At 43.2% G+C, this 19,962-nt stretch overlaps 1 protein-coding gene and 1 long non-coding RNA gene across 5 annotated transcripts in view; one reads left to right on the forward strand and one right to left on the reverse strand.

Moving 5' to 3' along the window:
• The window catches only part of ASH2L (ASH2 like, histone lysine methyltransferase complex subunit), a 27,559-nt gene extending 16,481 nt beyond the window's left edge, over nt 1-11,078 (reverse strand). The window contains exons 1-9 of one of the 2 annotated variants that reach the window (XM_049704319.1): nt 10,891-11,078; nt 10,160-10,226; nt 9,895-10,040; nt 6,891-6,979; nt 6,515-6,609; nt 2,897-2,992; nt 2,125-2,220; nt 1,177-1,252; nt 386-403 (exon numbers count right to left, since the gene is read on the reverse strand). In XM_049704319.1, coding sequence (XP_049560276.1) covers nt 386-403; nt 1,177-1,252; nt 2,125-2,220; nt 2,897-2,992; nt 6,515-6,609; nt 6,891-6,979; nt 9,895-10,040; nt 10,160-10,226; nt 10,891-11,078 — 871 coding nt within the window. The remainder of the gene's footprint in view (nt 1-385; nt 404-1,176; nt 1,253-2,124; nt 2,221-2,896; nt 2,993-6,514; nt 6,610-6,890; nt 6,980-9,894; nt 10,041-10,159; nt 10,227-10,890) is intronic. The other variant, XM_004284879.4, reaches the window with a different exon arrangement.
• On the forward strand, nt 11,033-16,701 carry LOC105748840 (uncharacterized). Of its 3 annotated transcripts, none has more exons than XR_001120231.3 (3): nt 11,033-11,173; nt 14,296-14,420; nt 16,422-16,701. It is a non-coding gene; the product is annotated as an uncharacterized LOC105748840 (long non-coding RNA). The 3 variants fall into 3 exon arrangements; XR_001120230.2 differs by having other exon boundaries at nt 11,167-11,298; XR_004479615.2 differs by lacking the exon at nt 11,033-11,173 and adding an exon at nt 11,305-11,743.
• Nucleotides 16,702-19,962: the final 3,261 nt, after the last annotated feature.

Consider the following 19,962-nt stretch of genomic DNA (forward strand, 5'->3'; position numbering starts at 1 on the left):
CCTAGTCCTCATAAAAGGCTTAATGTTAAACGGCTGCAACATTAACATCTCTAGTTCGAGTTACCTTAATCAAAAAACTATTAAGTTTTTATTGGCATCTGCATTTCAATTATTTTGAGAGAAGTTTTAGATCCATCTTGAACAAAACAAGCAACACAAAGGGGACTGCTGGCCATGTTAGGCAGAATATGACAACGTACAAGCTTCCAATTACTAACATTAAACCGGAACTACTGTTTCATATCGAGTGCTACTGCCACCATCTCCACAATGCTTTAAAAATTTAACTTAGGTTTAGCTTCTACCACAACTCAGCGAAAAGCATTTTCCAAAACACAAAATACTTAAGTCTGAGAGGCTGAAAGAAGACAGAGGAGGAATTCACCTCCAAAAGAGGCTCCACCTGTAAGAACAGAAGTGGCACCATGTATTTGTCAAATGTTAACAATTAAAAGGAGATTAAAATTACAATTATGTAATTTAACAATTACATAATTTTTACAAATAATGTAAAAAGATGAACAATACACTTAGCTATTTCCCACCCATCTTAGAATATTAGTAACAGTGGAATGATTACATATTTAAGATGCTACCACTCCAAAAGACAAGGTAATGACACCATGTGTCAGATGAATAGCTAGCTACCTCCCCATTATACCCACTCTCATTAGATTACCATTAGCAGCAAAGGGCTTTCCTGCTCTTAGATGGGTTAGAGAGAAAAATATGCTACAGTGGGTGATCAACACAGAAATGCTGTCATGTGAATAAGCTGAAGATTAAGGGCAAGAAAAATGAGAAGATGGGCAGGAAGTGTATTATATAACAGCTGAATTAAGGAAGAAGAGTGCAGAGCAAGTGAATCTAAAGTGTTAGTTATGAACATACAGATGGGGAGTCTAATATAAACACAGCGAATCTGACCTTAAAATTGTACCTTGTTTTATGCTAAATCTGTTTCACTTAAGACCAAACTGTAGTGGAAAGTGACAAAAAGTTCTCCCCTACTACCATCTGTCAAACCCTTGGCTAGCTCCTAAAAATTGAGATTTGGACTTTAAAGCATCTTAGTAAATATCCAGTTAAGAGTCAACCCAAAGACTGCCCAATTCTAGGCACATCTGAATTCAACAGCTTACAAGTATTTCATCAATGAGACACTGAAACACTTACCATTTAGATTCCCACTGGTAGACACAGCACTGCTTTGTTTTTGGTTGTCATAAGCAGGACCAATGTTACTAAGATCCTAGAGGGAAAAATATTCAATTATAAAGGGAGGCTATCTAATCAAACCAACCTGGCAATGCTCAAAAGAACAGGAGAAATTCTAATTGAATGACAACCTAGATCTGAAACCTGCAGAGGTCCCAAACTTAGATGCTTCAGGGATCAGCCAGTAACACATGTGACGCAGCCAAGTGTCAGGCTCCAAGTGGTTTAAGAATGAGGATGAGTGGCAACCAACCCGTGCTGGGGGGTACGGCCGGGCCGAGGGCGCACCTCCCTGTGGGAACCAGACCCAGTGTAGTCAGAGCTTCGGATTTTTTTCTCTTAGACCTTCGCATTTTACAAGAAAAGGCAGAAATCTGAATTTCTATATGAAATCTTAAATGTTCAATGTGGGCAAATCAAACATTTTAAGGCACAGCTGAAAGATCTGACCTCCTGAGATGCTGAATGTGACACCTGCCATTTAAACAAAGAGGGGAAGTTTTCTTTTTCCTCATATTATGCTAGATACACAACACAAATTCTTCTTCACGGCAAATTTTTCTTCACACTAACAAATGTTTTTAGAGCAAAATTTGAGATGGAAAGAAAAGGAGAAATAACTTGGAATGGCATATTTGTGTTACAAGTGAGGAAATGGAAGTTAAAAAAGATAAAAATGACACGCATTGAGTCATAACATTTTAGGGAAGGGCCAGAACTAAAACACCAGTCTCCTGGTTTAAGGTGAGTGTTCTTTCTTTCCATGTGTAGTAAGAACCATTTATTTGGAACCCACCATGCTATGGGCATTTGTACATGGCAAACATACAAATGTCAACAAAGCCTGATTCTCTCTGTCCCCATGGCTTAAAAATCAAAAGGGGATTATGAAGCATATTAATGTACCTGATCCAGAAGGCCAAATTTGGGGTAATCTTCTTCTGGGTCCTTACTCCCAGGATCGGGGTGTTCCTTTACTAAGAATACATCTCTTTCTTTACTCTAAAAGGAAACAGCATTTTAGTATTACTGGAAATTTTATACTTAAAATGAATGGATGATGAACCGCTAACTCCAATCCCTAGGTGTAATCTCCAAATCCCAAAGCCCGCCCCCCACCAGAAAAAAACCCAACACACAACAGTATTGTTTTTCCCTGATTAGAAAATTAATGCATGACCATCAAAAAATTCAAACAATAGAGAAACTTAAAAAAATGAGAGCCACTGTCCTTCATAACCCTCACCCATCCCTGCATCTCACAGAGATACATACTGTTAACAGCTTGTGCTGACTTCTCCCCAGGTGCTCTCTCTAATTCTAAGGACAATAATGTTCAGAGTTTTTTTTTTTAATCAAAGAAAACAATTGTCTCCAATTTCAATATAAAAAATTATACTTGCCAAAGTGCACTGGACAAAGGTTTCAGCATCGTACATAAAACTACCATGTCTTCATTTAAGACACAATGTGCAATTTACTGATTTTGTGTGAAAACTATTAAAATTTACAATTGCGCTCCAAGATTTAATACTAGGTTGTTCTCATTTTCTCAGTCATCACATTATTTCAGTGAGACCAAAAAAATATATATACACACATATATATATATATATAAATTCTTACAAGGAACACTGGTTTTCTAAATGTTGAGTCTAGTCAATTTTAGCCTACTTACCATCGTTTTAACAATGTTATTTGGCCAGGTCATTTTCCCAGGTCTCTGTCTGGTCGTCATGCACTCCCAATATTTATCAATAAATGGTATGATATCCTAATTTTTAAAACAAAATATACTAAAGCTTTTATAGTTGCTTTCAAAATTATATTCACAAAAAAAAAAACCGCAGCATTTTCAAAGACCTTGTCAGAATCAAAAGACAAATTCATGTTTTGCCTTTTAATAACTGAACAAATACATAATTGCATGCGAACAACATATAGGTTGTGGGGAATTTCAAACAAGTATACATATACAAGGACTTCCCTGGTGGTCCAGTGGTTAAGACTCCGCGCTTCCACTGCAGGGGGCACGGCTTCGATCCCTGGTCGGGGAACTAAGAGCCGGCATGCAGCAAGGCGCAGCCAAAAAAAAAAAAAAAAAAGATTCTGATTCAAACAAGTATATACAACTCTTAGTCACATAGGACTCATAATCCAGTTAAAGGGAAAAGACCTGCCCTAACTCTGTAAGATGACTCCCAGGTACTCTCTCTCCTGAGCTCCTGTTCCTTCCCACCAGAGACATCTCCACCTGGAAACCCCGCAGGCACCTCAGACTTCTCCTGACCGAGATTGAACTCTGTACCTCACCTCATAAATCTGCTCTTAACACTCAGAATCGCCCGTCACCCAGAGTCACAGGCTTGACACACGGAGTCACTCTTGTTCTTCTCGTACAACCTGCGCATCTAAATGGTCACCAAGTGAATTTTTTTAAAATATTAATTTATTTATTTATTTGGCTGTGTCGGGTCTTAGTTGCCGCGTGCGGGTTTCTCTCTAGTTTTGGCGCGGGCTCAAGAGTGTGAGGGCTCAGGAGTCTAGCGGCATGTGGGATCTTAGTTCCCCGACCAGGGATCAAACCCGTGTTCCCTGAACTGGAACAGCAGATACTTAACCACTGGACCACCAGGGAAGTCCCACTAAATGAATTTTTAAATTTCAGAAACTTTTCACCAATCAGGGCTCCTTTCCACCCCCACTGCTTTGACTGTGGTCCTCGCCAGTCCCTGCCTGCATGACCACAACAATCTCTGAGCTTGATCCTCTGGCACCAACCTCCCCCCATCCTAGGCCACCTCCCCCAGCCCACCAGAGTTTGTCCGCCGCTAACACCTTCCACCAGAATCAGTTCCGTGAACACCAAATCTTTACTAAAAGGAACCAGGCTGAATCAGGCAAAGCACAAGGGAAGACTGGGATGTTTTGTTGTTCCAGAAAGTAAGGAAGAGTTCAAAGACTGAAGAGGGACATATCAAAAAGTGTCAGGAGTCAGCCGGGATGGGTCTACACTGGTCAAATCTGAGCATCAGAAATCCAGAAATCCCATAATGGACTATAAAAATCATTGACTCTTAAAATTAAAAACAACAACAACAACGGTGGGGGGGAGGACTCTTCTTTACAGAAGAACTATAAACCAGTAAATGTATTCTGTTTACAATGACCATTCTATTAACTGCTTCAGGCTAGGACAGTCAATGGCTGCTACAACCACTGCTTGAAAGGATAAATTACTTAATAATTACAAAGAAAAAGGGGTCTCTTTACAATGGAAACATCAAGTAGTTAAATTCAGGACGACTAATAAATAACCTCTTTACCCAAGTAGTCAAATTTAGGATCACTAATAATAAAACGAAGCAATATCTTATGTCTCCTGATGTGATACATAGAAAAACACACACTATCTACATAATATTCTTGCCAAAAATGTTTAACCCGAACCTAATCATAAGGAAATAATCAGATAAATGCAAATTGAGGAGCATCATGGCAAATAACGGTCTAGGCTCTTCAAAATTTCAAATGTTATAGCAGACTAAAATAACAAAGTAAAATAAAGGAACTAGTCTAGAGATAAAAGAGACATTACAACTAATTTTAATGTGTGATCCTTGATCAGGTTCTGGATAGACGAAAAAGCTATGACGGATATTATTTAGACAATAAAAATACTGAGAAAATGTACACTCAATACACAAAAATATAATCTGTATATATAAGATAGTTGTATTGCATCAACATTAAGTTTTTTCAGTATGATCACTATACTGTGGTTATAAGAGTATATTGGGTAAAGTGTAATATCTACAATTTAGTCTCACATAAGCTTAGGGGGAATATATAGATATGGGGAGATAAAGCAAACACAGCAAAATGGTAACAGCTGGCAAATCTAGATAAAGAATAAACAGATGTTCATTGTACTATCTGAATTTTTCTATATATTTGAAAAATTCAGAAAAACAATTTAGAGAAAAAAATAAGAGGCAAACCTAATCACAGCACACCTCTATTTAAATGCATTCTTTTTAATGTAGGAAAAAAGGTTGGGGGGGGTGGTGAGGCGTGGGGAGGCGACCCTCTGCTGACTCCTCCGGCTTACAGGGTTAAGTCTAACCTCTCTGTTTAATAGAAAAGGCCCTGGTCAGTCTGATCCTGAATATATTCGTCTCACTAAATACCCTACACCAACCAGTGTCTTTCTTTTTTTTTTGGGCCTGGCCGCACGGCTTGCAGGATCTTAACTCCTCAACCAGGGATTGAACCCGTGCTCCCTGCAGTGGAAGCGTGGCCCCTGCAATGGAAGCTCCAAGTCCTAACCACTGGACGGCCAGGGAATTCCCCAACCAGTGTCTTTCAAACTGTAGGCTGCAGTCAATTAGTAGGCTATAAAATCAATTTTGTAGGTGAATACTAGCATTGACTAGAATAGAAAATATCGGCACGCAGAGGGAAAAGATCAGAGAGGGCCTCAGTTTTAAATGAGAGCGGGTACATATGCGTGTATACCAGGTCACAGCGTAAACTCCAAAGTTGTACAATTTACTTAAGTCATATTTTGTTCCCGTGAGTCACAGGAGGAAAGACTCACGGAGGGGCTGATCATCTAATTCTGAGTCCTGACTTTAGTCATGCGGTTTTCCAGTTTAACAATAAAGGATGAATCTTTTTAATAAACTGGCCTTTTCCCCTGACAAAATCTGTGATTGGCATCCATAAAAACAGCTCAAACTAAGCTGAGAAGGTTCACCTCAAGGTCTGATTATTAACTGTGGGACAGACAGTTGTTTGTTTCTATAAAGCCAATCAAAACTATTTAAGGATTTATCTTTTTTTTTTAAATACACTCTTTTTTAATATAAGGATTCATCCTTCTAATAGCTAAGCCAATGACACAATGAGCACACACTAGGAAGTTAGTAAATCACATGAAATGAGAACAAAGTAACCACTGAATTAGTCATATATTCATAAAAATTGGGGGGAAAGAACTTATTGTTAGACTGTACAGTGGACCCTTGAACAGCTCTGGGATTAGGGGCACCGACTGTCTACACAGTCAAAAATCCTCATGTAAGTTTACAGTCAGCCCTCTGTATTCGTGGTTCTACATCCAAGGATTCAACCGACCTTGAAATGTGTAGTACTGCAGGATGTACTTAGTGAAAAAAACCTGCATATAAATGGACCAGTGAAGTCCAAACCCATGCCGTTCAAGGGTCCACTGTATTTAGAAGTTCCTCCTGATTCTTTGGCATAATTGCAATTACAATAATTCTATCTCTACCTTATCTTTGGAGAACATGGTTTTCGGATGTTCATCCTGTGTTCGCGACTGCCAGGTTAGGTTGGCCAAAGCACTAAGGCACATTTCTTTCAAGTCTATAAAAACAAAAAGGAAGAAAAAGTTACCTGTAGTAATATATCCCTGTTACCAAAAGAATATTTAACTAGGTGGTCCACAGATTAACAACCACAGCAGCAAAGAATAGAGTCATCATTTGATCTGAAATGGACAACAGCAATTATTCAGAGCTAAGCCCCAAGGTAACTTCTACCAGCTACCAAGCAAAGGTTTCCTGATTCGGCTGAGCCCAAATCCCTTTTCTTTGCCAGCTAACCAGAGGACAGTCACTTTGCAGTACTCCGGAGTTTGTCCTTACTTGCTTGCTTCCGGAGGAAGTAGGTATTCCCACTATGATGGCATACATTGCAGTGGAAACTGTAGTTGGTCATGAAAGGTAGACAGGATCTGGAGAACAGCCAAATTGTGCAAATTAGTGAAGTTCTGAACACACACTTATGAGAAGTAAATCAATGGGGATCCTCTCCCTCAGTGAAAGTAACATAATAATGCTAATGTATTAATATACTCTTAAAACTTAAAAAGGTCACCAAGGGAATTCCCTGGCGGTCCAGTGGTTAGGGTTCCACGCTTCCATTGCAGGGGGCACAGGTTCAGTCCCTGGTCGGGGAACTAAAATCCCACATGCTGCGCAGCAGGGTCAAAAAAAAGGTCACCAAAACAGGGCTCATATTTTTACAAATAGCTGGATTTTTCTGTCACCAAAATTTAGTAAGACATTATCCACTATAGTTGATAATTCGGCATCTGCAAGGTTCTGACCTGAGCCCTATCCAAGCTAGTTTATTATAGTTTGTAAGCACCTAAAAGAGTATACCAGGAGACTTGTGGAAGAAGACAAAGTAGTCTCTTTAAATATCTTTACATTTAAATATCTGTATTTATATTATGTTCAAGTATCTTTGTAAAGTGCCAATACTATTGTTGGAAAGGGCAGACAGGTATAAAAAGATTAATTTTAAAATGTAAATAATTATTCAAGAACAACACAGAAGTCACAAAACATGACCTGCCTCATTACCAAATGAATCCTACAGATGACAGTTAGTCTTATTTAAGAGTTTAAAGGACCCAAGTAGTAACTTCAGATTTAAGAGTTAGGGAAGATTTTTTGAGGACACAAATTAGGATTTGGAAAGATGAGTTGGTCTTCTTTTCTAGAGGCAAAACTATTTTGTGTAGAGATGAGAAAGTGCAAACTAGGAGGCAAAGTGGCAAACTGGTGTACACAAGTTTGGCCAGGGGAGGGGAGTTGTCGGGGGTATGGTAAAAGATAAGGCTTGAAAGGTAAGAAGTACAAGAGGCCTTACATGCCCGTGGAAGTGGATCTTCTCTGTGGGTAACAGGAACATCCTGAAGGGGAAGCCACCTTGTGAAAGCAGTAAGTTTAGTGATAGGATGGGTCTGAAGGGAAGAAGAGATTAGAAACGGGAATATGGAAGAAGCTTCTGTAGCCATTCCAGCAGAAGGTTAAAAAAAAAACCTCACCTCGAGTGAAACAATAAAAATGGAAAGGACAAGCAAGTGCACAAGAAGAAAAAAAATTGGTCAAGCTTGGTAGCTGATTTGACGGGGGCGGGCATGAAATAAAAAGAGTCCTAACCACTAAGACTGCTTGTATCATAGAGGAAATCTCCTAAGAGGTGAGCTGGGGGCAAGAGAAGGCCTGTTTGAAGGCAGAGAGGAAGAAACTGGTGGAGGGAGAGACTGAGGGCTAACAGGAAGCATGCATTAGAGAAGTGTCGTGGCTGTACTGGGTGACTGGAAAAGTATAGGGAGAGCTTGGTCCTGAAAAGGAGAAAGTAAAAGAAAAACAAAAGACTGGTTTAAGTTGGAAGAGAAGAAATCAAAATAAAGGCAGGTTTATCTTGGACTTTGCTGAAACTGGTTTAAGGTATCCTTAAAGAGATGTTCCCAAATGTGTGTCTACTGCCACCACTCAAGGAATTAAGAAATATCCTTAGGACTGTTAAGATCGAGTTCCCTTACCTTTACCTCTCTCTAGAGCCCCTTCCATTAAACAGTCCATTGTGATAAGCTCACTTACAGAAGAGATAGGCAGGTATATAGTTACCTAATTCAAATACAATCAAGTGTTTAGAGCAGCCTTTTTCATACCCTGCTAGCTCACTCACTTCCTCCATCTCAGCCATAAACGATAATCTGTCCCACCTGCTGGGTTTTAGGTATAACTTCTCAAATTCAGGTACAAACTGGTCTCTACCAAACCTCTGAACTGTGGTTTGATTCACTGCTGGATTGTTCCACATTATCACTCTGATAAATTTCCTTTCCTAGACCCTGTTTATCCAAACAAATTCTCCTTGGCAAAAGTGGCCCAATTTTAGGTCTAACTGACCAGCTTATATATTTTCCCTATAGGTCTTTCTACCAAGATCACTTCTTCCTGATCCTTCAGTAATTTTCTTTCTTTTTTAAACATTCTATCCTTCCTCACCAGTCACATATTAATAAGAACATTAGTATTTCTTTAACTTTTTAACTAGAAAGCAGTCATCAAATTATAAAGGAAGGTTATTTCTTCACAAACCCATCCAAGGGGGATTAATTTCAGAATTAACAACACAGCCCTATTCTGAGACAGTCTTATCTAAATTTATTTGTATAATATGGACCATAAAGAACACCCCAGAGAGGCAGCAGTATAGTTATTTCCATAGACAGTGAGTCAGTAATGCTGCCTTGCTAGCTGTTGACCGAATACTCAGAATAAGTAAAGGCGCCTTTCATTCTCAATCGTTCATAAAATGGTTTTAATTCACTAGAAGAGGTGTAAAGACTGGAAATTGGTTTTGCTGAGGAGAGAATTCAGGACACCTAAAGGGAGTGAATTAGAAACCAAAAGGAAAAAAAGGATGGCTCAGGCATGAAGAGGACTGGCCATCTCAAATTTTTGACATCAGGCTTTTTCCACCATATACACCAACCCTTTCCCCCAAATCCACAATACCCAATACAAGGTTTAAATGACATTGTCTCAAATTTGTTTATTTAATGCTTTGTAATTACATGGTTTGTCTCCCGTCCAGGCCCTAAGTGCAAACACAGGGATAATAACTATCATTATACCTGTTAAGGGCTTGCCCTTAGTAGAGAGAAGACATGCTCAGGCTATTAAAACAATTCCTGATTCAAATCCTACTACTCACTGAACAGGGGTCAGGAGACACAGGAAACACTACGCATCTACGTTTGCCTAGACAGTGACTATTCAACTGTTGGACGTGTTGAGATCTAACATTTACAAAGTGATTCTTACAAAGTCTACGAAAAATACTCACGAGGTATCTATGCCAAAGGTGTCTGCTGTGAACCATTTGGTACATATTCCACACTGCAGCTCCACCTCTCCCAACTGGCGACCATTCTCTTCATCCACGGAGCCCGCCTGAGTATCCATCACCTCTGAAGTATCCCCAGCACCTTCCTGTGTCCACAGAGCCATGAGAGAATCAAGTTAGTTGGCCTGACTGTATTTTTGATTCGCTTAAAAACTTTAAAAACCAACCCTATTTTGCTTTGCAAACATCCAAAACAAATACTTACTAGTGTATCCTTTCCATTAGAGGATTCTGTCTCCAAGCCACCACTTACATCAACTGAGTTTGCATCCCTGTAAAATAAAGAAAGCACTCAGAAAGAAGAATTTTCAAGAGAAACACCTGAAAACGCCTATTCCCAAAGATGATGATCAAAGTACAGCTGAACTTCACACTCCTACTTTTTTCAGCAAAGACTGTTCTCAGACTGGATGCCCAGCATTAGGAAGAATGCGGCCAAGATAAACCCAAGCCCATGGCGCATCAAGGAAACCTAATCGGCCCTTACAGACAAGTCTACAGGGGATGGAACTGGTCCTGGGGGAGGTTCGAAGAGATGCAGCTTTTCTGCTCTGTTTTCAGAGGGACCATTACTTCCACCAGTCTGGCAGCGCAAAGTGGTTTCCTCTCTGGGATTTTTGAAGGGTTCCTGCTAGAAAGTGACCTATCAGCACTCTGCTGGTGTGCAAGGGCCGGGAGGTAGGGGGAGAAACTTGGCCTAAAAGGTGCGAAAGAGGCGTAGCCCGAGATACAGTTCAGAGGGGACAGGCCAAGCGGCGAGCGGGACTAAGGTCCGGGAGAGAGCAGGGCGAGCGGCTGGCCGCAGGGCCTGGGTTCGGAAGGGGCGGGCCGGAGTGCTCCCGGGAGCCGCGGGATTCCAAGAGGGGCGGGCCTCCCTCCCCTCCCCCCCCGTCCCCCTCCCTCCCTCTGTCCTCCTCGGGCTGCAGGACGTCTCACCCGCTTTCGGCCTCTCCAGAGCCAGGCTCCGCGGCTGGAGCAGCAGACGTCCCCTCCCCGGCCGGAGCGGCTGCTACCGCTACTACCGGCTTCGTTTCCCCTTCTTCTGCCGGTGTTGCATTTGCAGCCACTGCCGGGCCGGGTCCTGCATTCACTCCCGGGCCGGGTACAGTTCCCGCCGCCGCCATCACTGCCGCCTCCCAGACTTCTCGCGAGAATACTGTCTGCGTCTCGCGCGAGTTGCTCACTGGCCCTTCTAACCTTCAAATAGTAAAGATTCTCAGTGAGTACACCGCCTGCCAAGGGAAGGCGCGCTCTAAGCCGGCTTTAAGGTCGGGAGGGCAGACAGAGGTGGGCGGGGCCTCGGGGCTGGGTAGCTACAGACCGAGCCACGTGAAGGCGGAGGAGGTGAGATTACTCGTTGGATTGCCTCTAGGACTCACTTCATTTCAGGGTGGGCGCTGCGCATTTTCGTGACCGGGACGAAATCACCGCGCAGATGAGGCGCCTTGAGAGCGCTGGCAGCCTAGAGGCTTTGAAGGCTGTGATGTGCATTGCAGACTTTCCTCACCGTTAGACGTGGGAAACTACTTCCCGCCCCAGAAGTAGTTTGTTGTACTGCCCTCGTGATCTGCCACTTTGAGCAGGTTTCCTAGTGGCGTCTAGAGATGGGCGGCTTAATTTTGTGACTTTAAAATTAATTGAAAATTTAAATCAAAAAAGTAATTGGGGAATTCCGTGGTTAGGATTCGGCGCTTTCACTGTGGAGGCCCAGGTTTAATCCCTGGTCAGGGAACTGAGATACTGCAAGCCGCACAACACGGCCAAAACAAAACAACAAAAAAAGTAATTGGTAAGAGAGCACCATGTGATTTGGCATAGAACTTTGATGTCGTTGAAAGAATTGAGTTGAACTGATTTCTAAGTGGGAATCTGCTTGTTTATGTAAACAAAGGTTGTCAGCTCTTATATCTATAAACACGAAAAATAGGAATAGAATTGATGCTGAACCTGTCTCATTCTAGCAGTAGCGATATTCATGGATATATGGATTAATTGAAAATCTAATCCTCAGTCTCATTAAGAATTGCATCTCTAATACAATTTTAATTTTTATGTTTAGTAATCAAAATGTATACTATGTTTATTCGATCAGTTGTATACTGATAATTGACTGAAGAAATATTTTAACACTAGAGATTTATGGTCACAGAAAGTATATAAAAATTTAATTTCAACTTTTATACATATTTTTATTGCAGAGAAGTATTTAGCCTTTAGTAAAAAAAAAGATATATACACATATGTATTAATTACCTATATATTTTTATGTGTGGGTGCATATATATATGTTCCATTTTATCTTATGAAGGAAGAAGAACGGAAATAAGATGATGTAAAATTTCCAGCTATTAAAGAAATCTTGTTCATGTATTTTTTGTTTTTTTTAAGTATACTCTTCAGTGGTTTTTATTTATTTATTTTGCTTTTTAAGATTTTTCTTTTTTAATGTGGACCTTTTTTTTTTTTAAGTCTTTATCGAATTTGTTATGATATTGCTTCTTTTTAGGTTTTGGTTTTCTGGCCACAAGGCATGTGGGATCTTAGGTCCCGGACCAGGGATTGAACCCGCACCCCCTGCATTGGAAGGCAAAGTCTTACACTGGACCTCCAAGGAAGTCCCTGTTTTGGGGGGTTTTTTTGGCGGTACCGCATGGCTTGTGGGATCTTAGTTCCCCGACCAGGGATTGAACCCAGGCCCTGGCAATGGAAGTGCCAAGTCCTAACCACTGGACTGCCAGGGAATTCCCTATATCTTTTTTTTTTAATGCCAGTAGTGACATACTAAATCGATTTGATGACCCAAATTTGAAAAACACTGGTATAGCATTGTTTTCAAAGGGCAGTAGTCTGGGAATTGAACCCTGGACAGCATCTGCATTTTAAATGAAAGTCATGAATGATCTGAAACCAAGTCCCCCTAAAACCGAGTTCCCTTACTCAATTTATGATTAATCTCTCTATCCAAAACTTCATTCCCTTTCTTGTCCCCTCTGAGCTCAATTCCTTGTTTACTGAACAGTAATCAACCAGAGTCAGATGATTAAAATTGCTGTGGTCAATAACATCGTTAATGTACTAAAATTGCTATTATAGACATCACCATTAATGTACAAACTCAGATTGTTTCTCCAGGGCAAGATGAGCTAACAGACCCTGGCCACAGAATGTAAACCAGAGACATTCTGACTCTCGAAACTATGATTAAGAACCAGTGTTCTTTTTTTTTTTTTTTTTTTTGCGGTACGCGGGCCTCTCACTGCTGTGGCCTCTCCCGCTGCGGAGCACAGGCTCCGGACGCGCAGGCTCAGCGGCCATGGCTCACGGGCCCAGCCGCTCTGCGGCATGTGGGATCCTCCCGGGCCGGGGCACGAACCCACATCCCCTGCATCGGCAGGCGGACTCTCAACCACTGCGCCACCAGGGAAGCCCAGAACCAGTGTTCTTAATCAAAATGTGAAATGTCACGAGACAGTGTTTAATCCCAGCCTCTTTGGTCTTCCCCTTTAAAACACCCCAGACTCAAAGACCAAGTTGGAGAGTGGATCTGCAGCTTGTCTCCCACTCCCTCATTTGGTGCCCTGCAATAAATGCTGTATTTTTCTTCACCACATCCTGGTGTTGGTAGATTGAATTTGCTGCACATTTGGCCAGCAGACCTAAGTTTAGTTTAGTAACATTCATTTTAAAAGTCCTAAATGATTTCAATGGAGTAATAGAGTGGTGCGGGCAGAATTCACATTGCAATGGATTGAGAAGTGAATAGAGGGCTGGAAGTAGAAATAGCTGTGTGGACACATCTTCCTACCTTTTTCCTGAGGCATTTTACCTCTATAAAGAGAAAACCTGAGTCAATAGGGCAAAATGTCAACATCTGCTTAATTTGCTAGTCTGTTGCATGATGTCTTGATGTCTCATGGCAGAAAGAATTCAGTGAGAAACAAAGTGATAGGTAAGAAGTGGATTTATTTAGAGAGAAACACACTCCACAGAGTGTGGGCCATCTCAGAAGGTGAGAGCGGCCCCCAGGGTACAGGGTTGTCAGGTGTTATAGGGGTGGGTAATTTCATAGGCTAATGAAAGGGAGGACTATTCCAAGGATTTTGGGGAAGGGGCGGATATTTCCAGGAATTGGGCCACCGCCCCCTTTTTGACCTTTATGGTTGGCCTTGGAACTGTCATGGCACCCGTGGGTGTGTTACAATGGGTCTATTCAGAAGCTCAAGGTCTAGTGGAAGTCAGCTTGTCCGCCATCTTGGACCTGTTCTAATTAGTTTATGTCGTGTCCCTGGGCTATGTCATTCTTTTAAAGATGGTGCCCTGCCCCCTTCTCTCCTGTTTCAGTTCCAGCAAGGAGCCAGAACCTGTGCCATCAACATCCGGCATGAGTGAAATGGCAGCTCGCCCTCTGTCTCCTATTGCTGATGACCCTGTAGCTCTATCATCGCTCGCCTCCACTCCCTCCTCCAGTCAGTAACTCTTCTTTCTTTAAAAATAAATTTATTTATTTTATGTATTTATTTTTGGCCGTGTTGGGTCTTCGTTGCTGCACGCAGGCTTTCTCTAGTTGCATTGAGCAGGGGCTGCTCTTTGTTCCGGTGTGCGGGCTTCTCACTGCGGTGGCTTCTCTTGTTGCCGAGCGTGGGCTCTAGGCCCACGGGCTTCAGTAGTTGTGGCTTGCGGGCTTAGCTGCTCCGTGGCATGAGGGATCTTCCCGGACCAGGGCTCGAACCCATGTCCCCTGCATTGGCAGGCAGATTCTTAACCACTGTGCCACCAGGGAAGCCCCTCAGTAACTCTTCTTGTCTGTTCATTCAGTGCCAGCCTGTGTGCCAGCTGTTGTACTGTACTACTGTACTTTTCAAGGTACTGTACTGTAAGATTAAAAATGTTTTTTTAATTTTTTGTTTGCTTTTTATGTATTATTTGTGTGAAAAGTATTATAAACCTATTACAGTACAGCACTATATAGATGATTGTGTTAGTTGGGTACCTAGGCTAACTTTGTTGGACTTATGAACAAATTGGACTTACGAATGCACTCTCAAATGGAACTTGTTCATATGTAGGGGACTTACTGTAATAATGATCTTAAGGGAACAAAAGGACAAACCTATCAGGCAAGAGAATTAACAATGGCAAAGATAACAAATCAGTCGTAGACTCCCAGTTCTACTTCAATGGTAAAGACTAGCGGAAAGCACTGTCTTGAGCTATTTTGCAGAATTTAAATCCCTCCTCAAGTGCTCAATCACCAGATCAACTGGAACCTAAGGGGTGATGATGTTGACCTTTTCTGACCCTCCTGACTTCAATCAACTAAAGCTTGGACTGCCACTGCTCAAGCCCCTTCAAGAACATGCACGTACCCTTAGGTTAAAACTTTCCCAATTTTGCTGTTTGGAAACACTACTTTGAGAAAGATCCCTGGTGTTCTCTTTACTTGATACAAGTAATAAATCCTTCCTTCTTCTTATCTTTGCCTTGGTTGTATCTTATGGCTCGACATCCACCAAGAGGAGACCCAGTTTTCGGGTAACACCAGGACAGGTTTTTTTGTTTTGTTTTTTGTTTTGTTTTGTTTTTTGCGGTACGCGGGCCTCTCACTGCTGTGGCCTCTCCTGTTGCGGAGCACTGGCTCCAGACGCACAGGCTCAGCGGCCATGGCTCACGGGCCCAGCCGCTCTGCGGCATGTGGGATCTTCCCGGACCAGGACACGAACCCACGTCCCCTGCATCAGCAGGCAGACTCTCAACCACTGCACCACCAGGGAAGCCCTGTTTTGTTTTATTTTTGTTTTTGTTTTGGCCGCGTGGCTTGTGGGATCTCAGTTCCACAACCAGGGATTGAACCCCGGGCCCCAGCAGTGAAAGCCTGGAATCCTAACCATTAGGCCACCAGGGAACTCCCAGGACAGGTATTAAAGTGAACTAACCTACTGAAACCTAGTCCCCCAAAACCGAGTTCCCCTGCCGAGTTTATGGTTAACCTCTGTATCCAAAATTTTATTCCCTCCCTTTCTTGTCCTGTACCTGTTCCCCTAAAGATTGAGGAGCATCAGAGAAAAGGGGGATTGAAACTGCCAGGGTACAAAAGCCTTTCCCTCCCCCCACCCCCTGCTTCTTTTTTTTTTTTTTGGCTGTGCTGCGTGGCTTAGCAAGATTTTCGTCCCGACCAGGGATCAAACCCATGCCCCCTGCAGGGGAAGGGGAAGCGCCAAGGTCCTAACCACTGGACCACCAGGGAATTCCCCTCCCCCACTTCTTTTTGTAGGAAAAGGCTTTAGTCTCCTCCACCTTCCCTGAGTTCCAAAGACCAGATTCAAGCAGTTATTAATTAGAGAAGTGAAGGAATGCAGAAGCAAAGGAAAAGCAGTCAAAAACAACAGTTCAGCCATGAAACAGAGTCCTAGTTCCTCCTCAAGGGATATACATCACAATCTGACACAGATCTTTGGGTTGTTTTATAGGAACTAAGACCTCCCCCAACCCCACCACCCAGGTGGAGCATGGTGACTACTTGCTGAGACCCCAGACTGGTTGGAACCAGAAAGTTGATGATTGACATTCCTGGAACACCACTGTTACCTCACCACCACCCAATTAGGAGAACGTGACACACCCCGCAGCCATCACCCCAGATGTTGCCTTTAAAAACTCTTCCCTGAAAACCGTCTGGGAGTTTGGGTCTTCTGAACACAAGCGGCCCATTCTTGCTGGGCCCTGCAATAAACCTTTCTCTGCTCCAAACGCTCATGTTTTTGGTTTGTATGGCCTCACTGTGTGTTGGGTACATGAACTTGGGTTCAACAACACTACTTCTGTCACCTTTTGAGCAGAGAAAAAATGGTCCAGACCCTTAAGGAACTGAGGATTTTCTTCTCATTTAAAAAGAAAACAGAGATACACGTGAACTGAACTGGATTCTAATTCTGCAGAAACTGACCCAAATCTGTGTCCATTTTACATCTCTGTGTCAGCACCTACAGTCACCTCTTGCATGAATATTTTCTTGCTGTTCCCTCAGAAATGAATGAAGCTTTCCAGAAATTCCTACCACTTAACAACCCACTATTAGACCTGCCTCCTCCCAGGAGCCTGCCCTTAGTAAAATATAGTCATCCCTTGGAATCAGGGGGATTGGCTCCAGGGCCCCTGAGAAAACCAAAATCTTCAGATGCTTAAGTCCCTTATATAAAATGCATACAACCTACACAAATCCTCCTGTACACTTTAAATCATCTCTATGTTACCCATAATACCTAATACAATGTAAGAGCTATGTATATAGTTGCTGGTGTATGAGATAGTCAAGTTTTGCTCTTTAGAATTATCTGGAATTTTAAAAAGTATATGTTATTGATTTGCAATTGGTTGAATTCACAGATGTAGACCCTGTTGATATGGAGGGCAGCTGGAGTGGCTCAAGCAGTACCTCACAGAAGCCAGACGTCTGGGGGTGGGACCTGAGAGTTCTAACAAGCTCCCAGGGGATGGCAAGGATGCTAGTCTGAGGATCACGCTGGGAGTAGCAGGGAGCAGAGTGTTTCTAGCTCTATTGCATCTCCCCACAAGCTTCTCTAATGTGCTCCTTTTCAAAAGTGTTACTGAGCCAGACTTGGGTCCGAAGTAAAGCCAATCTACTGACATCATGTTGTGGTGAAGGAGTGTAGCATTTACTGCAGGACACCAAGAAAGGGGTCCAAGGCAGCTAGTACTCAAAAGATCGAACTCCCAGATGGGTTTCAGGAAAGCATTTTTATTTTTTAAAAAATGTTTATTTATTTGGTTGTACCAGGTCTTAGTTGCAGCATATGGGATCTAGTTCCCTGACCAGGGATCAAACCCAGGCCCCCTGCATGGGGAGCACAGAGTCTTAGTCACTGAACCACCAGGGAAGTCCCAGGAAAGCATTTTTAAAGGCAAGATGAGGAAGGGGAAGTCCCAGGATGCACACTTCTCTGATTGGCCAGGGTGGTGTCACAGAGGTTAACAATCCTTAGGCTCCAGTAGGTCTGGGGGCTATGTGCTCATGGTCATCAAGTAGTTAATTTCTTCCGTTTGGTGGTGGTTTTAGCGTCTGGAAAACAACTCAGGAAATGTGTGCCAGATACTATTATCTAGGTGCTTCAGAGAGGAGCTAAGGCAGAGGATGTGGGGGAGGGGTTCTGTCCTGGGAAGGCCCCATAACATCCTGCTTGGGTACAACAGGGCTTTGTTTAAAACTCACAATAACTAACCCTGCTTAGCGATTACTTGATGTAGCAGAAGAGTTCTGAAATCGTAAATTTCCCCTCTTTTCCCTCTTTAGTCTTCTTGCCACACTCCTTCCCTCTCTCCCTTTCCACAAAGTGCTTAACCCTGGCTTTGCATTAGAATCACCTGGGGCGCTTAAAAAAAAAAAGACATGGGCGTCCCTGGTGGCGCAGTGGTTGAGAGTCCGCCTGCCAATGCAGGGGACGCGGGCTCCTGCCCCGGTCTGGGAAGGTGCCGCATGCCGCGGAGCGGCTGGGCCCGTGAGCCATGTCCGCTGAGCCTGCGCATCCGGAGCCTGTGCTCCGCAACGGGAGAGGCCACGACAGTGAGAGGCCCGCATACCGCAAAAAAAAAAAAAAAGAGACAGTGGGCTTCCCTGGTGGCGCAGTGGTTGAGAATCTGCCTGCTAATGCAGGGGACACGGGTTTGAGCCCTGGTCTGGGAGGATCCCACATGCCGCGGAGCAACGAGGCCCGTGAGCCACAACTACTGAGCCTTCGCGTCTGGAGCCTGCGCTCCGCAACAAGAGAAGCCGCGATAGTAAGAGGCCCGCGCACCGCGATGAAGAGTGGTCCCCGCTTGCCACAACTAGAGAAAGCCCTCGCACAGAAACGAAGACCCAACACAGCAAAAATTAATTAATTAATTAATAAACTCCTACTCCCAACATCTTATTAAAAAAAAGACAATACCCTTTGGACAATATAACTGAACCCTGTAACAGAGGGATCCAGAAACTGAGAGCGTTAAAAAAAGCTTCCCACGTGGTTCTACTGTGCCTCCGGGAGAAAGCGCTGCATGAAAAAGAAATAGCCTTTACAGGGACTTCCGTGGTGGCCCAGTGGTTAGGACTCTGCGCTTCCATTGCTGTCTGGCGCCGGTTCGATCCCCGGTTGGGGAACTAACATCTCACAAGCTGTGCAGCAAAAAAAAACACCCTGTAATACACGTTCTTAGAAGAACAGAAAGGACGCTGCACATAACTAAGATGTTTGGGGTAAATGCTTTTTCCTCCCACACGAAGAGATTACCCGGGAGATGAGAAAGGGATGGGCCATGACTATGTAGTAAGTCCAGATAGACTGGGACTCAGCCTTGCGGAGATGTGGGTGCCCTGGTGTGGCCCAGAGGAGGTAGGAAGACTCCCGTGTCCTCTAACCTGGTCCATACGTAGCGGAGGGAGCAGCCGGAGCTGAAGGGCCAAGGCTTCAATGACACACGTGGACCCATAACTGGATACCAGGTGGGACGAGGGAAGGCTCGGTGGATGCCTAAATGCATAGATAGCATCAAGCACCAGCTGCCCGGACCCTGACACCTGAAACCCTGTCCCCAGGAAGAGAGAGGAGCCTCAAATGAAGCCTGGATGTACCACCCGCAACAGAACACAGTTCACAAGAAACTCTGTGTTGGATTATACAAAGAAATGTAAAGAGAATGTAAAGAGAAATTAGGTTGGATTATGTGGATGAAAAATGTCACCTGCCACATCAGTAGACAAAGGATGTTGCAGCCATCAAGCCATCACATTATAGCCGCCCCAGCTGTGCACTCTGAGGGGCTTTAGGATGGAGAAAGCAGGATGCTGGCCCTAGATAGCTAAGCTAAGGTGCATATTAAAGGAGTGATTCCAGTGAGCCCAGACTCTTGCATCATCCATGCACAGAAAAGCACACTAAATTCATTAACTTGAGATGTCTGGTTTTCTTTAATTAACAATAATCTTTTATTTTTTCATTTTTGGCTGCGTTGGGT

Source organism: Orcinus orca, chromosome 21, assembly GCF_937001465.1.
Source record: "Orcinus orca chromosome 21, mOrcOrc1.1, whole genome shotgun sequence".
NCBI lineage: Eukaryota > Metazoa > Chordata > Mammalia > Artiodactyla > Delphinidae > Orcinus > Orcinus orca.